The sequence below is a fragment of the Scyliorhinus canicula genome, chromosome 14, assembly GCF_902713615.1.
Source record: "Scyliorhinus canicula chromosome 14, sScyCan1.1, whole genome shotgun sequence".
NCBI lineage: Eukaryota > Metazoa > Chordata > Chondrichthyes > Carcharhiniformes > Scyliorhinidae > Scyliorhinus > Scyliorhinus canicula.
The window spans coordinates 51,683,720-51,707,930 of record NC_052159.1 but is presented as its reverse complement, the minus strand read 5'-3'; the positions used below and the strand labels follow the sequence as shown (position 1 = coordinate 51,707,930).

General features: G+C 44.8%; 1 protein-coding gene across 1 annotated transcript in view; it reads right to left on the bottom strand.

Annotated features, from left to right (window-relative positions):
* Positions 1-5,196: 5,196 nt before the first annotated feature.
* The window catches only part of LOC119977391 (mitochondrial intermediate peptidase-like), a 223,117-nt gene continuing 204,102 nt past the window's right edge, over positions 5,197-24,211 (bottom strand). Inside the window, 1 exon segment of the mRNA XM_038818241.1 lies at positions 5,197-5,490. Coding sequence (XP_038674169.1) covers positions 5,393-5,490 — 98 coding nt within the window. The 3' untranslated portion in view covers positions 5,197-5,392.

The window sequence follows — 24,211 nt, the reverse complement described above, 5'->3', positions numbered from 1 at the left end:
GTCTTGAAACAAAACATCCCGAGGCCTTGCTCATTGTAGCTGGGGACTTCAATCAGGCCAAGCTCAAGAGCTTACCACCAAATTACCACCAAAATGTCACCTGTTCCACCAGAGGCCCAAACATCCTCGACCACTGCTACACAAATATCAAACATGCCCACCGATCTATCGCCCGTCCACACTTTGGCAAATCTGACCACAAGGCTGTGCTCCTGCTCCCGGCTTAGAAGCAAAAACTGAAGCAGGAGAATCCGTCAAAGAAAGTTGTGCATTGTTGGTCTGAGGAATCAGATGATCTCCTGCGGGACTGCTTAGTCAGTGGACTGGTCAGTATTTAAAACTCTGTGACCAGCCTGAACGAGTACAACACTACAGTAACTGACTTCATTAGTAAGTGTGTAGAAGATTGTGTGCCAAAGAAACAAATCCGCGTGTTTCCCAACTGGAAACCCTGGATGAACAGGGATGAACTGCTGAAGTCTAGGTCTGAGGCGTGCAAGTCAGGCGACCCTGACCTATACAAGAAAGCCAGATATGATCTAAGGAGATCCATCAAAGATGCCAAAAGACAGTATCGGACCAAGCTCGAGTCCCACATGGACCCCCGCCGACTATGGAAAGGTCTGCAAGACATAACGGGCTACAAGATGAAGGCATGTAAAATCACCGGCTCCAATTCACCCCTCCCTGATGAGCTCAACGCATTCTATGCACGCTTTGAACAAGAGGTCAGTGAGAGCAAGTTCTCCACCCCAGAAGCCTCAGATGAACTTGTATCTGATATCACCATTGCGGATGTCAGAGCAGCCTTCTCGAAGGTCAACCCTCGGAAAGCCACTGGCCCGGATGCGGTACCCGGACGAGCACTCAGGTCTTGCGCAGATCAGCTGGCAGGGGTATTCGCAGACATCTTCAACCTCTCTTTACAATAATCTGAGGTCCCTATCTGCTTCAAGAAGATGACCATCATCCCTGTACCAAAAAAAGGTCAAGCAGGGTGCCTTAATGACTATCGTCCAGTGGCTCTGACATCCATCATCATGAAGTGCTTCAAAAGGTTAGTCATGGCACAAATCAACTCCAGCCTCCCGGATTGCCTTGATCCACTACAGTTTGCCTACCGCTGCAAAAGGTCCACAGCAGATGCTATCTCCATGGCCCTGCACTCAACACTGGAACACCTATGTCCGACTCCTATTTATCGACTACAACTCAGCTTCAACACCATCATTCCTACAAAACTCATCTCCAAACTACGTGGCCTTGGATTTCAAACGATGACAAGACAGAGTACAGGAATGAGATAGAGAATCTGGTGAACTGGTGCGACGACAATAATCTCTCCCTCAATGTCAACAAAACGAAGGAGATTGTCATCGGCTTCAGGAAGCGTAGAGGGGAACATGCCCCTGTCTACATCAATGGGAACGAAGTAGAAAGGGTCACAGCTTCAAGTTTTTAGGTGTCCAGATCACCAACAACCTGTCCTGGTCCCCCCATGCCGACACTATAGTTAAGAAAGCCCACCAACAGCTCTAGTTTCTCAGAAGACGAAGGAAATTTGGCATGTTAGCTACGACTCTCATCAACTTCTACAGATGCACCATGGAAAGCATTCTTTCTGGTTGTATCACAGTTTGGTATGGAGCCTGCTCTGCCCAAGACCGCAGGAAATTACAAAATATCTTGAATGTAGCCCAATCCATCAGGCAAACCAGCCTCTTTTCCATTGACTCTGTCTACAATTCCCGCTGCCTCGGAAAGGCAGCCAGCATAATTAAGGATCCCACACACCCCGGACATACTCTCTTACACCTTCTCCTGTCAGGAAAAAGATACCAAAGTTTGAGGTCACATACCAACTGACTCAAGAACAACTTCTTCCCTACTGCCATCAGACTTTTGAATGGACCTACCTCGTATTAAGTTGATCTTTTCTTGACACCCTTGCTATAACTGTAACATTATATTCTGCAGTCTCTCCGTCCTTCCCTATGTACGGTATGCATTGTTTGTACAGCATGCAAGAAATAATACTTCTCACTGTATACTAATACATGTGACAATAATAAATCAAATCAAAAGATCTCAGAAACGTCATATGAATTATTGGTTAATTCACTAATGTTGGAAGTGCAGGGCAAGTGGGGCTGGAATTGACCGCGCACTCGCCCAGGGTGTCGACACAATAGCATTTGATAAGGTGAGTTTATACAGATAATTCCAGATCAAACTCAACAGGAATTTTTACAACCCTTGAGATACATTATAACCCCAAAACGCAGGCTGCCAATCTTAACTTTTCTAGAATCTATAAGGGTCAGGTCTTCATAGAATTTAACAATTAGATTCACTGCTCCATGTCCCATTCTTTAATAAACATCTATGTAGTTTAGAATTTGGCAGTGGGGGCAGGCAGGGTGCATTACTGAGGACTTAAACCACATTCTAATAATATCTAGGACATTACAACCATGCCTCTTTGTTGTGTGTAAAACTAGACTTTCTTATGTTCACATTTTGAAATTTCACAGACCCACTTCAGTTTCAGAACTTGAAATATGGTGGTTATCTAACAAGTCAAATTAATCCATCATCTGTTAGGGCCTCACCATTGTAGAATTCTGTTAGAGATATGGCCGGGATTCTCCGACCCCGTGCCGGGTTGGAGAATCTGGGGGGGTGCGAGAATTGCGCCACGTTGCCCTGACACTGGCTCACCGATTCTCGGACGCCCACGGGATCGCCACCGTGCCAGTCGCGGGCCACCGAGTTCGGCTGAGTCTGAGTTTCGGTTGAGGCCGCACTCATGCGTGCGGAACTTAGCTATAAGTTTTTGCTCGGCAATTCTGCGTTGTCGCATGTCCTGAAGACCGCCTTGGAGAACGCTTACCCCGGAGATCAGAGGCTGAATGCCCTTGACTGCTGAAGTGTTCCCCGACTGGAAGGGAACATTCCTGCCTGGTGATTGTTGCACGATGCACGTTCATTCGTTGTCGCAGTGTCTGCATGGTCTCGCCAATGTACCACGCTTCGGGACATCCTTTCCTGCAGCATACGAGGTAGACTACATTGGTTGAGTCGCATGAGTGTGAGCCGCGTACCTGGTGGGTGGTGTTTCCGGGATCTTGGATTGATGTTGCATTACATTCACCTCCCACCATCTGGCCTGAACTTGCAAAATCCTACCAACTGTCCTGGCTTGAGACAATTCACACCTCTTTAACCTGGGATCACCCCCTATCTCTGGATCTGTAATGATTTGATTACCCGCAAATGCTCGCATTCCAAGCATTGTCTGGCATCTCTAACTTTGTCTATATAAATGTTTCTGGAACATACCTCTCCATTCACCTGAGGGAGGAGCAGTGCTCCGAAAGCTAGTGATTCGAAACAAACCTGTTGGACTTTAACCTGGTGTTGTAAGACTTCTTACTGTGCTCACCCTAGTCCAACGCCGGCATCTCCACATCATGACTAAAATGCAGGTGCATCTTTCATGTCCAAGCATCCAATTCAGTCCAGGTAAGAACAATGCAGTGCAATTGTCCAGAAATCCTCTCAGTGGAGTGCAGGAGAGCCCAATGAAAGGAAGACATGCACCCTTTTTAATGGCACTGGCATCGGAGTATCAGATGATTCCCAGTGCTGGGTAACTGCCCAACGGATGTTGAACTTCCTGGGCAATTACTGTGTAATCTTCAACTGGGGACCTCCAGTAAGGTTGGACCCCCAGTGCACCTTTGGGGTATCCCCCAGGGTACAATCTACTGGAGATCGGAAGTTATGGGGCAAATTTGTGGACTCACAGGACAACTCCCTCCCAACTGTTTACCATTGTCTTTATGGTCTGATTCCGTGAGTATGACCATGTCAGACTGTTGTTTGACTAGTTTGTGGAACAGCTCTTCCAATTTTGGTGCTAGACCCCAGTTATTGGTAAAGAGGACTTAGGTTTTAAAGAATATTTTAAAGGAGGTGAGAGGAGCACAGCAACAGGGAGGTTTAGGAGAGGAGTTCTACAGCCTAAGGCATAGCCTTGAACTCCCCATGGAATCAGGAGTCAAAGGAATTCCGAACAGCCCCTAAGATGTAGGAGCAGAATTAGGCCATTTGGCCCATTGAGCCTGCTCTGCTATTCAATGCGTTCCTTGTGTTCAGAAGAAAACAGTCTGTCTAGGCTCTGTGCTGATACAGTATCTGATCTCAAACACACAGGTTGTAACAGTTCAGACAGGTAAATAGACGTATTCTAGATTAAAACAAATCAGACGTAGAAACTCTACTTCCAACATCACCACATTTTCACCTGTGCATTCAGCAGACGACTGCCCCAGAAAGTCGAATAAACTTGAAGTGCATGTGGTGTGAATTTAACAATGAGCAAATTTGCTTTCATAGAAAATAGGTACGATTATGCACAGAGTTTGTCATTGTAAGATATATAAACTGCAGCTAGATGAAATATCATACAATTACCAACAATGTAATTATCAAGAAAGAAAAAACACAAGTATAAAACATGCAATTAGATGTACCTCAAGGTCATTAAAGAAAATACATTTCTGATCTGCTATTAGCTTTGGAAGAGGTACAAAACTGTACATCCAAGAACAAAATAATGAATTTATAGCTGCACTATGAACTGTATGATGCTCATTATATCTATCAATAGTTGTCAAAATGGACAACACTTCAAAGCTGTGACTGGAATTTATAGAGCAAATAATTATATAGAGTGTTTCTTTTTACAATTAAGGTGGGATGCTGAAACTGTAGCTCATTGAATTGCTACTCATTAATCTGCTGGTTTATTCTTTATGGGATTGAAGAGGTGGAAGAGGCGGTTTTAGCCTAATTTATTTGATAAACCAGAACATCTGCATCCAGTTTGATATATTTGTGAAAAATTGGCCATGGCCATGCTGACAAAAATGCTGATTACTCTTGTAGGTAATGTAAATTGTGCGGGCAGTCATGCAATATTCAATAACATTACCATTACAGTAAACAACAAATGTAACTGGAATAAAGTGATTCTAGCATTTACTCATGTGCACAGGCAAGCCAGGTTTAATCTGTAAAAGGTAATAAGAACACATCGCATTGTCCAGAACGCAAATTTCTCCATCTTCAAAAACTAAAATTCAGAAATATTAAAAACACTCATCCTTCAACAAAATTAAGACGCTGGTATTCCAAAAGGAAGATGTACTTTAATGAAAACTAAGACAGTTAAATTAGATTCCAAACAATACAAAATATGTTAATGGCATTGGAATTATGTTTATAAATCACAATATATACAAACACTCACACATACATTAAAACGCTTCAATGTTATTTCAAGGATGCTGATATAATTCAATCATCCCACAGATTTTTATTTTAGTTATTCAGAGTCCATAAAGAATGTTTCAAAGTTTAAATCCAAGTCTGACACCAAGGCTTCAACAAAGTCATCCATTGAAGGTTTCTTCTGAAGCATGTCTGCAAATAAAAGATTATAATTACAGATTTCAGCTTTGTTCATAATACCTATTAAAATAATCTCTCATATAAATCACTTCCTTTGAAGATCAACTTCAGTTGTACTCTGTTCTATTTCTCAAGTGCAATTTCATCTTTGATCAGTCATTTTCTTTTAGCATTACATTTTTGTCTCTTTTGACACAGCTTGCATGGTTATTCTGACATTGTCAAGTCCCAGTTATATAGAAGAAAGAATCATTATCCAAAATACTATATTTAAATCTGAAATTCGAATAATGGAACCGACATGGTGGCTCAGTGGTTAGCACTGCTTCCTCACAGTGCCAAGGGTCAGGGTTTAATTCCGACCTCGGTGACTGTGTGGTGTTTGAACATTCTCTTTGTGTCTGTGCGGGTTTCTTCCAGGTGCTCCGAGTTTCTTCCCACTGTCCAAATGTGTGCAGGTTAGGTGGATTGGCTATATAAAATTTCCCCCAAGTATCCAAAGGATAGATGGGATTACAGATAGAACAGGGATTGGGTCTGGTGGTCTTTCAAATAGTCGGTGCAGACTTGATGGGCCAAATGGCCCCCTCCTGCACTGTAAGGATTCTATAATATTTAAGATCCGAGGATGATGAAATGTTTATGATAATCAAAATGTTCAATCTATAAAATTCATATTCCTATCCAGCAGAGCGGAGCTACTGATTGGCTATTCTGGGGAGATTTGCATACGTGCAGTGCGGTCAGCCTAATTTGAAGGTGGTTTGTGAAGGGGCTGTTGTCGTGTGTTGGTGAGTATTGTGATTGGTAAGTAAAATCTTTATTCCTTTCATTTATTTATTATTTGATACTATATTTGTAATCAGTTAAGGTAAAGGGTAAAAATGGCAGGAGATCCCAGACCCATGTTATGCTCCTTGTGCACAATGTGGGAATTCAGGGACGCGGCCAATGCCCCTGACTTCATCATGTGCAGGAAGTGTGTCCAGCTGCAGCTCCTGTTAGACCGCATGACGGCTCTGGAGCTGCGGATGGACTCACTTTGGAGCATCCGCGATGCTGAGGAGGTCGTGGATAGAACGTTCAGTGAGTTGGTCACACCGCAGATTAGGATTGGTGACGGAGACAGGGAATGGGTGACCAAAAGGCAGAGAAAGAGCAGGAAGGCAGTGCAGGTGTCCCCTGCAGTCATCTCCCTCCGAAACAGGTATACCATTTTGGATACTGTTGGGGGAGATGTCTCACCAGGGGAAGGCAGTAGTAGCCAGGCTCATGGCACCGTGGCTAGCTCTGCTGCACAGAAGGGCGGGAAAAAGACTGGCAGGGCTATAGTCAAAGGGGATTCAACTGTAAGGGGAGTAGACAGGCGTTTCTGTGGTCGTAAACGAGACTCCCGAATGTTATGTTGCCTCCCGGGTGCTCGGGTCAGGGATGTCTCCGATCGGCTGCAGGACATACTGAAGGGGGAGGGTGAACAGCCAGTTGTCGTGGTGCATATAGGCACCAACGATATATGTAAAAAAAGGGATGAGGTCCTACAATCAGAATTTAGGGAGTTAGGAGATAAGTTAAAAAGTAGGACCTCAAAGGTAGTAATCTCAGGATTGCTACCAGTGCCACGGGACAGTCAGAGTAGAATTTCAAGAATAGTCAGAATGAATACGTGGCTTGAGAGATGGTGCAGGAGGGAGGGGTTCAGATTTTTGGGACATTGGAACCGATTCTGGGGGCGGTGGGACCATTACAAACCGGATGGTCTACACCTGGGCAGGACTGGAACCAATGTCCTAGGGGGTGCTTTTGCTAACACTGTTGGGGAGTTTTAAACTAATGTGGCAGGGGGATGGGAAACAGATTAGGAAGTTAGAGGTCAGTAAAGAAGCAGCAACTAAAGCCAGTAAGGTGCGAGACAATAAACTCAATGTGACTAAGGGGAAGAGTGGACAGGGAAGAGATGATGAACGCAAAGGTGGTCTGAGGTGCATTTGTTTTAATGCGAGAAGTGTAGCAGGTAAGGCAGATGAATTTAGGGCTTGGATCAGTACCTGGGAATATGATGCTATTGGTATTACTGAGACTTGGTTGAGGGAAGGGCAGGACTGGCAACTGAATATCCCAGGGTATAGATCAGGGGTGGGCAAACTTTTCTGTGCAAGGGCCACATTCAGAAATTCACAATTTTAAAGGGCCGCATAGTATATTAAGTAAAATAATTACTTCACCCGGTTATGATTCTGGGCGCCTCATATAGAACATAGAACAGTACAGCACAGAACAGGCCCTTCGGCCCTCGATGTTGTGCCGAGCAATGATCACCCTACTCAAGTCAACGTATCCACCCTATACCAGTAAGTAATCCAACAGCCCCCCCCCCATTAACCTTGGAAAAAAAAAATTATTTAAAAAAAAAAATTTTTTAAAAATTATTATTTTTTTTTAATTGACTTGGTGGGCCACATAAAGACCTTTGGCGGGCCGTAGTTTGCCCACCCCTGGTATAGATGCTTCAGGAGGGATAGAGAGGGAGGTAGAAGGGGTGGAGGAGTTGCATTACTCGTCAGAGATGATATCACAGCTGTGATTAAGGAGGGCACGATGGAGGATTCGAACACTGAGGCAATATGGGTGGAGCTGAGAAATAGGAAGGGTGCAGTAACATTGTTGGGACTTTACTACAGGCCTCCCAAAAGCGAGCATGAAGTAGAGGTACAAATATGCAGACAGATTATAGAAAAATGTAGGAGCAATAGGGTGGTTGTGATGGGAGATTTTAACTTCCCCAACATTGAATGGGATTCGTGTAGTGTTGGAGGCGTAGATGGAGCAGAGTTTGTAAGGAGCATCCAGGAGAGTTTTTTAGAGCAGTATGTAAATAGTCCAACTCGGGAAGGGGCCATACTGGACCTGGTATTGGGGAATGATCCCAGCCAGGTGGTTGATGTTTCAGTTGGTGATTACTTTGGGAATAGCGATCACAATTCCGTAAGTTTGAGAATACTCATGGACAAGGACAGGAGGGGTCCGAAAGGAAGAGTGCTAAATTGGGGAAAGGCAGAGTATAATAAAATTCGGCAGGGGCTAGGGAATGTGGATTGGGAACAGATGTTTAAGGGTAAATCCACATTTGAAATGTGGAAGTCTTTTAAGGAAAGGTTGATTAGAATGCAGGACAAAAAATGTTCCTGTGAAAATGGAAGATAGAAATGGCAAGATTAGGGAACCATGGATGACAGGTGAAATTGTGAGTCTAGCTAAGATGAAAAAGGAAGCATACATAGGATCGAGGCAACTCAAAACTGTTGAAGCTTTGGAGGAATATCGGGAAAGTAGGACGAATCTCAAACGCGCAATAAAGAGGGCTAAAAGGGGTCATGAAATATCTTTGGCTAACAGGGTTAAGGAAAATCCCAAAGCATTTTATTTGTATGTAAGGAGCAAGAGGGTAACTAGAGAAAGGGTTGGCCCACTTAAAGACAAAAGAGGAAATTTATGTGTGGACTCAGAGGAAATGGGTGAGATTCTTAATGAGTACTTTGCATCGGTATTCACAAAGGAGAGGGACAAGACGGATGTTGAGGCTAGAGATGGATGCTTAAATACTCTAGGTCAAGTTGTCATACGGAAGGGGGAAGTTTTGGGTATTCTAAAAGACATTAAGGTGGACAAGTCCCCAGGACCGGATGGGATCTATCCCAGGTTACTGAGGGAAGCGAGGGTCGAAATAGCTTGGGCCTTAACAGATATCTTTGCAGCATCCTTGAGCATGGGTGAGGTCCCGGAGGACTGGAGAATTGCTAATGTTGTCCCTTTGTTTAAGAAGGGTAGCGGGGGCAGCACGGTGGCCTAGTGGTTAGCACAACCGCCTCACGGCGCTGACGTCTCAGGTTCGATCCCGGCTCTGGGTCACTGTCCGTGTGGAGTTTGCACATTCTCCCCGTGTCTGCGTGGGTTTCGCCCCCACAACCCAAAAATGTGCAGAGTAGGTGGATTGGCCACGCTAAATTGCCCCTTAATTGGAAAAAATAATTGGGTAATCTAAATTTATAAAAAAAAAAGAAGGGTAGCAGGGATAATCCAGGGAATTATAGACCTGTGAGCTTGACGTCAGTGGTAGGCAAACTGTTGGAGAAGATACTGAGGGATAGGATCTATTCACATCTGGAAGAAAATAGACTTATCAGTGATAGGCAGCATGGTTTTGTGCAGGGAAGGTCATGTCTTACAAACCTAATAGAATTCTTTGAGGAAGTGACAAAGTTAATTGATGAGGGAAGGGCTGTAGATGTCGTATACATGGACTTTAGTAAGGCTTTTGATAAGGTTTCCCATGGCAGGTTGATGGAAAAAGTGAAGTCGTATGGGGTTCAGGGTGTACTAGCTAGATGGATAAAGAACTGGCTGGGCAACAGGAGACAGAGAGTAGTGGTGGAAGGGAGTGTCTCAAAATGGAGAAGGGTGACTAGTGGTGTTCCACAGGGATCCGTGCTCGGACCACTGTTGTTTGTGATCTACATAAATAACCTGGAGGAAGGTATAGGTGGTCTGATTAGCAAGTTTGCAGATGATACTAAGATTGGTGGAGTTGCAGATAGCGAGGAGGACTGTCAGAGAATACAACAAAATATAGATAGATTGGAGAGTTGGGCAGAGAAATGGCAGATGGAGTTCAATCCAGGCAAATGCGAGGTGATGCATTTTGGAAGATCAAATTCAAGAGCGGACTATATGGTCAATGGTAGGGTCTTGGGGAAAATTGATGTGCAGAGAGATCTGGGAGTCCAGGTCCATTGTACCCTGAAGGTGGCAACGCAGGTTGATAGAGTGATCAAGAAGGCATACAGCATGCTTGCCTTCATCGGACGGGGTATTGAGTACAAGAGTTGGCAGGTCATGTTACAGTTGTATAGGACTTTGGTTCGGCCACATTTGGAATACTGCGTGCAGTTCTGGTCGCCACATTACCAGAAGGATGTGGATGCCTTGGAGAGGGTGCAGAGGAGGTTCACCAGATGTTGCCTGGTATGGAAGGTGCTAGCTATGAAGAAAGGTTGAGTAGATTAGGATTGTTTTCATTGGAAAGACGGAGGTTGAGGGGGGACCTGATTGAGGTCTACAAAATTATGAGAGGTATGGACAGGGTGGATAGCAACAAGCTTTTCCCAAGAGTGGGGGTGTCAGTTACAAGGGGTCACGATTTCTAAGTGAGAGGGGGAAAGTTTAAGGGAGATGTGCGTGGAAAGTTTTTTACGCAGAGGGTGGTGGGTGCCTGGAACGCTTTACCAGTGGAGGTGGTAGAGGCGGGCACGATAGCATCATTTGAGAAGCATCTAGACAGGTATATGAACGGGCGGGAACAGAGGGAAATAGACCTTGGAAAATAGGAGACAGGTTTAGATAAAGGATCTGGATCGGCGCAGGCTGGGAGGGCCGAAGGGCCTGTTCCTGTGCTGTAATTTTCTTTATCCAGGTAAGTGACAAAGAATTCTGTATACATTTTATTCACTCTAAAATAGAAATACTTTGAATAAAATGTATTTTCCCGAGACTTATCTTTAAACATACCACTTCTTTATATCTCATTCTTGTCAGCAAGCCCTTTTCAAAAGTGCTGGGAAGGCAATGTAAACAAGCCAGCCCAAATGTACATCTATATTGCTTGCACTGCTGAAAGGTCAGTATGGTCAGGTCATTCTGATATACTATCAGACCCTCATTCTATATAGTTTGTATTAAGTGAGCCATTAAAAAGGAAATATCCATGGCAGACTTATCACATGCTAAGTCAAGATAAACAGTTTCATTTTGTGCTATTCATTCTCCACTTTATTTAAAACGTAAGAGCAAACAATTAGAGAACATGTCAAATACTTATTATCAGTGGCTAAATCCATTATTGGTTACTTTAAAAGCTTTTATTATGATCTCCATGGAGACTAATAACTTTTTATAAAGAAAGGAATCCCCATGATGTCAACAGAAAGAAAACCACTGAACACGGTTTCACTTTTTAAAACTTATACTGCAACAAGCCAACTGAAATCAGCATAATGCAAATTAATTAACTGGTAAAGGGTATTTCAAATAAAAAGGTAAATTTCACTAATCATAGTTAAAAGCACTCAATTTCCTTCCAGCACAAATATGGGACCACATGTGAACTTACCCTCTTTCTAACTTACCCTCTGCCTTGTAGGGCCTCACACTTCCCAATCGATTGTTTTAGCCCTTAAATCTGATTCACCAGCAGCAGCATTCTATCCCAAGTGTAAGGATACAACTGACAAGATGCATGTTTATGATCCCTCTCTCACTCAGATCACGATAATCCTGAAGACACAAAATCCCCTGAAACTCCTTCTCTGACCCCTTCCGACAGTCTGGTGAGCTCCGGCACCACTACAAAAGCATCAATGGGTCTTGCCTAATCCATTGCCCATCTTGTTTTCAGCTCTCTGCTCTTTCCAGCTGTTTAACGCACAGTAACAGTCTCTGCTCTAGACTTGCTTCAACACCAGATAGGTTTGAAGAATCGCAAACAGAAAACTTCCATTTGGAAACAACCATGCTTGTTCTTTGCTCACATGAATTCTGTGTGGTCAGAAAACACTGGCTGACCCACCCCCGCTACACTTAGCTTTCTATTTACCCCACTGCGTCTTCGCTGTTTGTGCCCAGGGCACATGGGCATTTCTTGGAATTTAATGATGTCACAATCAGTAAACCAGTTAACCCTCTTTCAAAATCCTCTCTGCCCCACTTGTCTTGAAGGGATTTTTCACAAAATAAAATAAGGGCTTTTTCCAGTACAGAGGTCATCATACTTTCATGGAATTTATGTTTATAATATGAAGCCTTGATGTGCCAAAATGTTTATAGTGCTGTCAATTGGTATACTATGTATTTGAATAAACACTACTAATTTAGCGAAACAAAAAAACTAACCATATTTTCACCAAGTTGATGTGGTAAAACCAAAGTTTTCAAATATCAATAGTTTTAAAAAAGGTATAAGGCTTTAGCTTTCAGTTGATATATTTACTACAATGGTATCAACCACCTCAAAAACAGTGTTAAATTTAAGCTTTTGGAAGGAGAAGAGCAATTTTACTTTTTGTTAGAAAACGCAAAACAATTTTGTGGGAACATAATTCTTCTTTCAACTAATATTTTTCTATTGATTCGGGGTTTGTGTTTACCACAATTATATACATCATTGTGTACTCTTTTCCATTTGAGCAATTATAGGGAGAAATTATTGTTCAAGTGTCAAGGGGCTGTTGGATCTCCTGAGAGCAGTGAATACAGGAAAATGAGGCAAGGAGGAGCACAAGTACCAGGCAATGACCATCTCCAAAAGAAGAGTGCAAGCATTTCTCCTTGACATTCACTGTTAATTAGGGAGTGTATCACAGCTGCAGAAAAGGAGGTAGTTGAGGAGGATTTGTCTACTGAGTCAGTATGAGTGGAAGTCAGAATAAAGAAAGGAGCAGTCACTTTATTGGGAGTTTTCTATAGACCCCCCACTAGCAGTAGAGATAGAGGAACCGATCGGGCGGCAGATCTTGAAAAGGTGCAGAAGCAACAGAGTTGTTGTCATGGGTGACTTCAACTTCCCTAATATTGACTGGAACCTCCTTACTGCAATTGGTTTGGATGGAGTAGATTTTGTCAGGTGTGTACAGGAAGGATTTCTGCCTCAATATGTAGATAGGCCGACTAGGGGGGAGGCCATATTGGACTTGGTGCTCGGCAACGAACCAGGCCAGGTGTCAGATGTCTCGTTCGGAGAGCATTTCGGTGACAGTGACTACAACTCCTTGACCTTTACCATAGTCATGGAGGGGGATAGGAACACACAGTATGGGAAGGTATTTAATTGGGGGAGGGGAAATTATACTGCTATTAGACAGGAGCTGAGGAGCATAAAGTGGGAACAATTGTTCTTGGGGAAATGCACAACAGTAATGTGGGGGTTGTTTCAGGAGCACTTGCTGCGAGTGCTGGATAGTTTTGTCCCATTGAGACGAGGAAGGAATGGTAAGGTGAAGGAGCCTCGGATGACAAGAGAAGTGGAGCTTCTAGTCAAGAGGAAGAAGGAAGCTTACGTAAGGTTGAGGAAGCCAGGATCTGGCACGGCTCTAGAGGGTTACAAGGTAGCCAGGAAGGAACTCAAAAATGGACTGAGGAGAGCTAAAAGGGGACATGAAAAAGCCCTAGCGGGAAGGATTAGGGAAAACCCCAAGGAGTTCTACACTTATGTGAGAAAAAAAAAGAGGATGATCAGAGTGAGAGTAGGTCCGATCAGGGATAGTGGAGGGAACTTGTACCTAGAGTCTGAAGAGATGGGAGAGGCCCTAAATGAATATTTTGCTTCAGTGTTCACTAGAGAGAGGGATATTGTTGTTCATGAGAACAGTGTGAACCAGGTTAATAGACTAGAACAGGTTGACATTAAGACGGAGGATGTGCTGGAAATTTTGAAAAGCATCAGGATAGATAAGTCCCCTGGGCTCGACAGGATATATCCAAGGTTTCTATGGGAAGCAAGGGAGATTGCTGCGCCATTGGCGATGATATTTGCGTCCTCATTCTCCACTGGAGTAGTACCGAATGATTGGAGGGAGACAAATGTTGTTCCCCTGTTCAAGAAAGGGAATAGGGAAATCCCTGGGAATTACAGACCCATCAATCTTACGTCTGTGGTGAGCAAAATATTGGAAAGGTATCTGAGAGATAGGACTTATGATTATTTAGAAAAACATAGTTTGATTAAAGATAGTCAGCATGGCTTTGTGAGGAGCAGGCCATGCCTCACAAGCCTCATTTAATTCTTTGAAGATGTGACGAGACATACTGATGAAGGTCGGGCAGTGGATGTGGTGTATATGGATTTCAGTAAGGCATTTGATAAGGTTCCCCATGGTAGGCTCATTCAAGTTAGGGGGCATGGGATACAGGGAAATTTGGCTGTCTGGATACAGAATTGGCTGGCCAAAAGACGACAGCGAGTGGTAGTGGATGGAAAGTATTCTGTCTGGAGGTCATTGACCAGTGGTGTCCCGCAGAGATCTGTTCTGGGACCTCTACTCTTTGTGGTTTTTATAAATGACTTAGATGAGGAAGTGGAAGGGTGGGATAGTAAGTTTGCCGATGACACGAAGGTTGGGGGAGTTGCAGATAGTGTTGAGGGCTGTTGCAGGTTACAACAGGACATTGACAGGATGCAGAGCTGGGCTGAAAAGTGGCAGATGGGGTTCAACCTAGGTAAATGTGAAGCGATTCATTTTGGAAGGTCGAAATAGAATGCTGAATACAGGGTTAAAGGCAGGCTTCTTGGAAGTGTGGAGGAACAGAGGGATCTTGGGGTCCACGTACATTGATCCCTCAAAGTTGCCACCCAGGTTGACAGGGTTGTTAAGGCTGCGTATGGTGTGTTGGCTTTCATTAACAGGGGGATTGAGTTTAAGAGCAGTGAGGTTTTGCTGCAGCTTCATAAAACCCTAGTTAGACCACACTTGGAATATTGTGTCCAGTTCTGGTCGCCTCATTATAGGAAGAATGTAGATTCTTTGGAGAGGGTACAGAGGAGATTTACCAGGATGCTGCCTGGACTGGAGGGCATGTCTTATGAAGAAAGGTTGAAACAGTTAGGGCTTTTCTCACTGGAGCAAAGAAGGAAGAGAGGCGCCTTGATAGAGTTGTATAAGGTGATTAGAGGCATGGATAGAGTGGATAGCTAGAGACTTTTCCCCAGGGCGGAAATGGCTGTCATGAGCGGACATAATTTTAAGGTGATTGGAGGAAGGTATAGTGGAGATGTCAGAGGTAGGCTCTTGGATGTAACTGGTAGAGCTGATGAGGAGCCAGTAGATGTGGCTTATTTGGACTTTCAGAAGGGTTTCAACAAATCCCACATAAAGTTAAGTTAAAGCACGTACAATTTATGTCCAATAAAATGAATGGTTGTGAAATTGAGCAGTCTTGGGGATATGTTCTTTTTGACCCAATTCTTGCATTCACTGCACCTTGATATCCATCAGCTCTCAGCATAGGTACATGAAAGTCTTCTCATACATGCCAGAAAAAATTTAATATTTTGCTTAATCTACACCAACGAGGCCGGATTTCAGGCATGTACAAAAAAAGGGTTTTGCTACAAAAATGAAAAACCTAAAATTTTCCTCATCAGGACTCAAGACTGTTTAATCCTTCTACACCAATATAAGTTTCACATTTTTCATAGCAGTTACCTGGACGATGGCAATATCAAAGCAGTTTTATGTTGTCACTAATTCTTAAGAGAGCCAAAACTATACAAGGTCTGTGTAGCTGGGCATACAGAAATGTTTCAGCTCACTGATCAGATTATGTCCAAGTGAAAAGTGCACTGACACATTCTGACACACATCATATAACCCTGATTTACATTTGTTAATGAGGTTCCGTCAGAATCTAGTGGGAGCCTTGTTCACCACCAAAATCATTGATGGGAACAGAGTGGAAACTACTCCATGTTAATTACTCCCCTAGTCTCTTCCATTAATCAAGGAAAGTTAAAATTCCCAAAATAAAAGAAATGTTATCACAAAAAGCCATTGGACAAGCGATTACTGTATCAGAATCAGGGGCTGGTTTAGCACAGTGAGCTAAACAGCTGGCTTGTAATGCAGAACAATGCCAGCAGCGTGGGTTCAATTCCCGTACCGGCCTCCTCGAACAGGTGCCAGAATGTGGCGACTAGGGGCTTTTCACAGTAACTTCATTGAAGCCTACTTGTGACAATAAGCGATTATTATTATTGTACAAATTAATAGTGAGACTTATTCCCGAGTGATGGTCACCTTATTTCATTAGAAAGGCGTCAGAGGCTGATCAGGTGATTCAAGGTTATCAGTTTTGAAAATCTCAAGTAATTCAATTTACTTTCAAAGCAAAATGAAAACAGGAGAAACTCAGTAAGGTTAAAATAAAAAAGATACTTAACTTGAACGACAATCATAGGACTAGAAAAAATACAAAATTCATAAACCATAAATTAGAGATTAGAAAAAAATTCCAACTGTGGGCATGTCAAATTGACTGCTAAAGAAGCTCAACTGCGATCCATTGACACTTTAAAAGGAGAGTCTGACTGCTATATTTTGAGAAGGGAGAATCACAACAACCTGCAAAATCAGCGTATTTACGTTGCTCTTGAAACCAAGTTAGTCAATGGCAGAATTCCTAGCAAACCTGAAGATACATTTTCGATCACTGCCACTTCAAAGTGATGCCCTACACAACAAAATATTGGGAAATGGTGCCTCAAGTGAAAATATAATCTAAATGTCCATCTGTTTGATTCCATAGCCAACATTTTCCATCCATGGCAAATAGCAGGTGGTGTGAAGTGGGCAAATATGAAAAACTCTGCCCATATTTCCAAGCATACCAGTCTGGAAAATTGACAGCTGACTGTTCTTTTCCCCATGAATATTTGATGACCGTACAAGTTATGTTATAAAAGCAGCTTGGCCGCTTATACTTGTTGTATAAGCTTAGTACATAGAACATACAGTGTAGAAGGAGGCCATTCAGCTCATCGAGTCTGCACCGACCAACTTAAGCCCTCATTTCTACCCTATCCCCATAATCCGATAACCCCATCTAACCTTTTTGGTCACTAAGGGCAATTTATCATGGCCAATTCACCTAACCTGCACGTCTTTGGGCTGTGGGAGGAAACCGGAGCATCCAGAGGAAACCTACGCAGACACGGGGAGAACGTGCAGACTCCGGACAGACCGTGACCCAGTGGGGAATCGAACCTGGGACCCTGGTGCTGTGAAGCCGCAGTGCTAACCACTTGTGCTACCGTGCTTACCTATCACATCACCCAAGCCCACCATAACTATTGAGACTCATTCATTTCAGAGGCAGAGCAAGAGCTTAATCCATAATGTCAATACTGATTATGCATTCAAATTTAAATTATTCTCTACTTTGGATATATATAAACGGAATAAACTGGTGCCATTCCACAAGAACAAAGCTTTATAATAACATGGTTTGTCAGCGGTCAGCTTTTGAAGTGAATACTTTGCATTTGTAAACTTGCCAGCATCATAATATTGTGTTTCCTCTTCCCTAACCACAACTAACGGCATACCTCAAACACAGCAAAGAAACCTTTTAAGTAACTGTGGGAGTTAGTTAGCAATTATGCAGCTCTAAAAGTGAAACCATTTCCTCAATGTGTTATTTCAACCAGACACCAGGTTTTTTTCAGATGTTTCTTTTTTTCAGTGAATTATGAAGGCAGTTTTTGCAGTAACTGATCCAACATAGCAATTACATAAATTCAGATGACTGTGGCTCATTTTGAATTGCATCCGTATTAGATCAGAGTCTAGGTTCTCATAACAAGATGGACTCGCCCTTGCCTGGAGCTACTGTGCAACTAACATTCTCCTCTGTGAAGTGCAGGACTCAGCCCAATTAAATAGTGAACCAAGTTACATTTAAACTTGCTGCAACTTCAACAGTTCATGATTTATATGGGAAAGCAGATATAACAATTTGGATCAACTAATAAATGCCTGTGTTGGTTCATGTTGCATCACATTTTCAATACCAGCAATAGCATCTGACCTGTAAAACAACAGATCCTTGCATCAAGTCAAGGTTCAGACAATGTAAATAGTGATTAATGTAAATTATTTTTAAAAGACAGAACTATTTTTTAAACAAAAACAAAGTGGATAAACTCAGCAGGTCTGGCTTCATCTGTGGACGGAGAAACAGAGGGTGCAATCAACCGGCCGCGTCCAAACGGAAGCGCGGTGTGGCCTGTAGATGCTGGGAGAAGCCTCCCGCGGGCTTCCCGGCAGTAAACGCCTCGCTAGATTTACCCGGACCTCGTGAGGTGGCTCGATCAGCATCACGGCCACAATAGGCAGGACCAAGCTGCGTGCTCCTGAGCAGGTTTTAAATTTACTAGTGCGTACTTACCGGGGATCTGCTGGCCTCCGGGCATCGAATGGTCTCCCCAAGGAGTCACCAGCTGGGCGCTGTTCAGTACTAGGCCACACAAATGTGGACCAGGCGGAACGGCACCTGGGCCATCGCAGGCAACCTGGTGGTCTGAGATAGTGCAGGGTAGCCCCCAGCACCATGGTCCATGGTGCTGGCATTGCAGACGTGTAGGCGCTGAGACACTCATTTCCTCCCCCCTCCCCCAGCCCATGGGCGGCCACTCCTGCCCCCTGATGGAGACTGGTCCCTGGAGGCTCCCCCACTTCTCCCTCCTAGCATTGGGGTCTGGGCGGCAATCCCAGTGCCGCCGGGCTCATTGTCTGGTAGCAAAGATGGCTACTCACCTCCTCGGATCCCTGCAGCAGCCCTTCCACCAGTTTCACGTTTTTAAAAGGTAGCACTAATCGGTGCCCGTGTAACCACTTGCTGGGGAGGATGTTAGATAGTGGGCCGCTCCTGTTAATTGTATGGAGATTAGGCTTAAGTGATGATTATTAGTTTCTCGCCACGCTAAGGCAGGATCCTGATTTCTCCAATGGGAGCGGGCCAGTTAGATCGCAAACTGATCAACGCCTGCCACAGTTCTAGATTTTCGCCGCTCCCGCGATTTAATGGCCTCATCATGTTCTCGCTTAAGCACAACGTGGCCATTAAATTCTCCAAGGCTGAAAAAAGTGACTAAATGTGGTTCGATAGCGGTGGGGCACTGACCAACAGTGCTGGCGGGAAACACCCAGCAAAACCTGCCACAGATGACACTTAGAAACCTTTACGTTAGATTGCGCCCAGAGTTAACGTTTCAAATCCAATATGACACTTCTTCAGAAATTTTTATACTGTATAGGCCCAGAAGCAGAGATCTTTTACAACCTTCAATTCAGGACTTGCTGCTCCTATTATGAAATGCTGTAGGAGGTTAAAGTATCTCTCAATGCCTGTAGGGCTACAGCATGAATTTAAAACTTTTTATTTTGAAAGATTGTAATACTAAACAGGAGACTGGATGAACCAAAAATAACCTATTTGTCACAAGAGAAATATTAATAATAATAAATACAATTAATGTGAAATATTTGCCACTCAGGAAAATGAAGCTGGCATGAACCAGGGATCCAAGTTGTGATCCCTCTTGTTTCCGGTACATATAAATGAACCAGAATTGTAGTTAGAATATAATTTAATTTGCAAGCCAGGAGACATGATGGACTCAGAGCAGGCAGCAAAAACCCTACAGAGCGATCTTGATGATGATTCTATTTGAACTAATCAATCATTAACAACACAAGTTCAATGTGGACACATTCAAAGGACTGAGCGCCATGGATGAACACTAGTACACTGACTAATTCAAGAAACAAACAGATTCTTCAATGATTCGACTGGTATTATTGAGTTTGAAATTAATTGGGTCTAAGGAACCTTTTACCTTCACCCACTGATGAGAGACATTATAAATGTTGGGCGAAAAACTTCAACACCAAATGACTGATGCTCCATCAGCACATTCATGCTGATCAGACTCTCCTGTAAGAAGTGACTTAAGGATACATCTGAAATACTGATCCACTAGAATGTTCACAATGGTGAGAAGCTATTAACAGCTACAATGGCAATTTGGTGCAGTACTGAGGGAATGTTAGTCAGATTTGGGGTGTGATTCAATGAAAAAGTTTCTAAGTATGGCAGCGAGCAAAATTGCCGTGAGCTTCCCGGTGCTCGGCCTGGCGAGACCGTCACTGCAATCCAATGTTATTTGGTTCATTTAAGGAGGCCCCATGGGTTTCATGCCGCAATTCATGGGTCGTCAGCTGATTCGCCAGGACTGGGCTCGCCAGCCGTCCGCTAACAAGATAGAGCAGTGGACAGCACGGTGTCGCAGTGGTTAGCACTGCTGCCTCACAGCGCTGAGGGCCGGGTTCGATTCCAGCCCCGGGTCACTGTCCATGTGGAGTTTGCACATTATTTCCTTGTTTGCATGGGTCTCACCCTCACAACCCAAAAGGATGTGCAGGGTAGGTGCAGGCTGCGCTAAATTGCCCCTTAATTGGAAAAAAAGAATTGGGTGCTCCAAATTTATCTAAAAGAACGGCAGAGTAGCACTTAAATTGCTCTTGCACAGCCAACCCCACTCAGCTCACAGCCATGGCCCTGAGACAACTGGCCCACGATTTGGGATGCAGACATGGGAAGGCTTCTAGAGGTGATCGAGGGGATGAGAGACATTATAAATGTTAGGAGAAAAACCAACTGACTGATGCTCCTTCAGCATATTCATGCTGATCAGGCTCTCCTGCAAGAAGTGACTTAAGAATACATCCCAAATACTGATCCACTAGAATGTTCACAATGATGAGAGGCCATTTACCTCTGAAGGGATGTCCTGTTCTCCCGAAGGTCCCAGAGGGCCAGCCAGTGGCGCCTGGGAGTAAGTGGCAGCAGCCGTCAGCTCGGGCAGTGTGACCAGGAGGATGGCACCCAATGCCGCAAAAAAGTCAACGACCTATACCGGGTCGCACAGGTTAGTTGGCACTGGACCTCCCTTTACCCCCACCCCGGGAATGAGCCTGGCACCACCCCCATCCAACAGCATGCCATGTCCTAGTGTGTACGGGCATGCTGCCCCCCCCCCCCCAACCAAATGGTGAATCACACATGTGGCTAACAATGCCCTCTCAGTGTGCCCGCAGGAGAAGTTGCCCCACAACCATCGGGAGAGGGCCCAGATGAGCGGCAGACATCAGAAATCTCACCACATTCGAGGAGGCCCTGGAGGTGATGGGTTGGCTGAGGTCACCAATCTGAAGGTCGCCGCACGGCGCAGAGGTGAGGACCCACCGCATCCATACCAGATGGACGGTCAAAAGTGAGTTGTTAATGCCAAACAAAGTCATACTGACCACATGTCCATTCTCCCGCAGAATCTCCAGCTGACGCCATTGGCCGTTCTGGGGTGGCCCCACACTCCTCCCATGAGAAGACCTCGGAGGAGAGCTCCGAGAATGCCACCACCCAGCGGTGTTGACTGGGCACTTCAAATTGCTGGCGCTATCTCCTGTGTCCGTACACACTAGGACTCCTCAATTGGCTATGGACATGCTGAAGGGTTATTGGCATACATTCAGGATATCACAGCTGCATCCTACCGTCCGCATCATCTCTGGGTAAAGCTGGTCCAGAGGCCACCCCAGAGCGGCCAACGGCGTCAGCTGGAGATTCTGCGGGAGAATGGACATGTGGTCAGTATGAGTTTATTTGGCATTAACAACTCGCTTTTGACCGTCCATCTGGTATGGATGCGGTGGGTCCTCACCTCTGCGCCGTGTGCCGACTGTCATGCCCACCCTTACCAGTGCAGGGATACACACGTCAGTGGACAACGGTAGTGGTCAGGCTTCTGGGGACAATCTGGTGAGCACTATACAGTTGTTGATGAACATCAGGTGGAGACAGGAACTCCCAGGCAAGACAGCAGTCGGAGGTCTGCTGGGTCCCAGTCAGATGTTGAGCCTCTGGACCAGCTTTACCTGGAGATGATGCGGACGGTAGGATGCAGCTGTGATATCCTGAATGTATGCCAATAACCCTTCAGCATGTCCATAGCCAATTGAGGAGTCCTAGTGTGTACGGACACAGGAGATAACGCCAGCAATTTGAAGTGCCCAGTCAACACCGCTGGGTGGTGACTGCAGTGGACAGCCTGGTGCACAACGTCAACAGCATGAGTGGAGATGTCCAAGGCATGGTTCCGTCAGTGACAGCCATGGCTGAGGGCCTCGGTAGAACGTCCGACCTGCTGGAGGACGTGACCCAGTACCAGGCGGACCTTAATGAAGCGCTATGGAACATGTCCCAGTATCAGATGGAAATAGCCGAGGCGCTGTACAGCATGTCCCAGTCACTGAGGGACATCGCTGAGGGTGTCGACAGCATGATGCAGACATTGGGGAGGCACCACGGCAGGCAGAGCCAGATGACGCAGGACAGTTGGGGCTCGAACCAGCTGCCCCTCTGCCGAAGATGAACCCCAGGGCCCTATGGGCACTGCCCAGGAGTAGGGGGCGTTGGTTGGCAACACAGACCCATGCTACGGAGTGTCGAGCTCAGAGTTTCACCACTTTGACAATGCCGCACCCTGGGGAAACACTTAGACGCAATGGTAGAGCATGCAAGGCTAAGCACTTTGAGGATCACTGAGAGGGCACGGAGACGGGGTGTGTGGACTGTGTGTGTGGTGGTTTGGGGGGGGGGGGGGGGGGGGGAGAGGAGAACGTAATGGGGAGAGTGGGGCAATGGTGGACACTTACGTGAGAGACATTAACAATTCTTCACCACAACCAGGAGGTCGCTTCTGGCTCTTTCTTCTGCAACGAGGGCCAACCACCAATCCCTGGGGGACCAGAGAATCCAGCCCTTGATCTTCACTACACAGTACATTCAAGAAAAATGCACGGAATAGCGGCAGCTGTTGTACATGGCCTTTCCCAACAGGGTTATATGGAGACCAAATCTGGAATACCATGTGCAGTTTTGGTCTCCACATGTAAGGATGGAAATGCATTGGAGGCTGTCCAATGAAAGTTCCTTGGATTGATCCCTGGCCTATGATGAAAGGCTAAGTAAATTATATTCTCTGGAGTTTAGAAAAATGGGAGGCGGTCAAATTAAAATCTACAAAATTCTGAGGCGGTGTGATAGATGCTGAGAGATTGTTTCTACTGGTTGGGGAGTCTAAAACACTGGGATACAGTCTCAGGGTAAAGGACCAATTATTTAGAATGGAGATGAGGAGAAATTACATTACTCAAAGGGTGTAAATCTTTGCAATTCTCTACCCAAAAAGGTTGTGGATGCTGCACTGTTGAATACATTTAAGGCTTGGATAGACAGGCTTTTGGTCTTGCAGCCAATTAAGGGATGTGGGGAGTGGGTGGAAAATGGGAGCTGAAGCCAAAGATCAGCCATGATTGCATTGAATGGCAAATTAGGCTCAACAGGACATTTGGTCTACTGATCCTATTTCTTATGTTTTTGTGTCACAAGCTAGGGTCTCACATGAGTCAGCATAAATGCTTGACCACTTCAGAGATGCTTTGAGGACATCCCTAAAGCTTTTCCACTGTCCTCCTGGGAGTCTCCTGCCGCAATGGAGTCCAGAGCAATTGATTCAAGAATCTACTGTCAGGCATACGAACGTCATGTCTGCAATTTGAAGATTCTGCCACATGTGACAATCCTGCAAATTGGACTTACCAGCCATCTCAGAACCCATCAACCCAGAGTGGAATCAAGTCATCATCCATTCCAAGGTTCTGCCCAAGAAGAATCTCCTATTCAGCTTGTTTCAAAGTCATGCAAGATTTTGAAGCCTGATCAAATTCAACGGTGAATTTTACAAGAAAATTTAAAAGGTATAACTTTTCTAGGTGTATTTTTTCACAGCAACAATTAGCAGACATAGATTCAAGATTAGAATTTACAATGCAGAAGGAGGCCATTCGGCCCATCGAGTCTGCACCGGCTCTTGGAAAGAGCACCCTACCCACGGTCAACACCTCCACCCTATCCCCATAACCCCACCCAACACTAAGGGCAATTTTAGATACTAAGGGCAATTTATCATAGCCAATCCACCTAATCTGCACATCTTTGGACTGTGGGAGGAAACTGGAGCACCCGGAGGAAACCCACGCACTCACGGGGAGAATGTGCAGACTCCGCA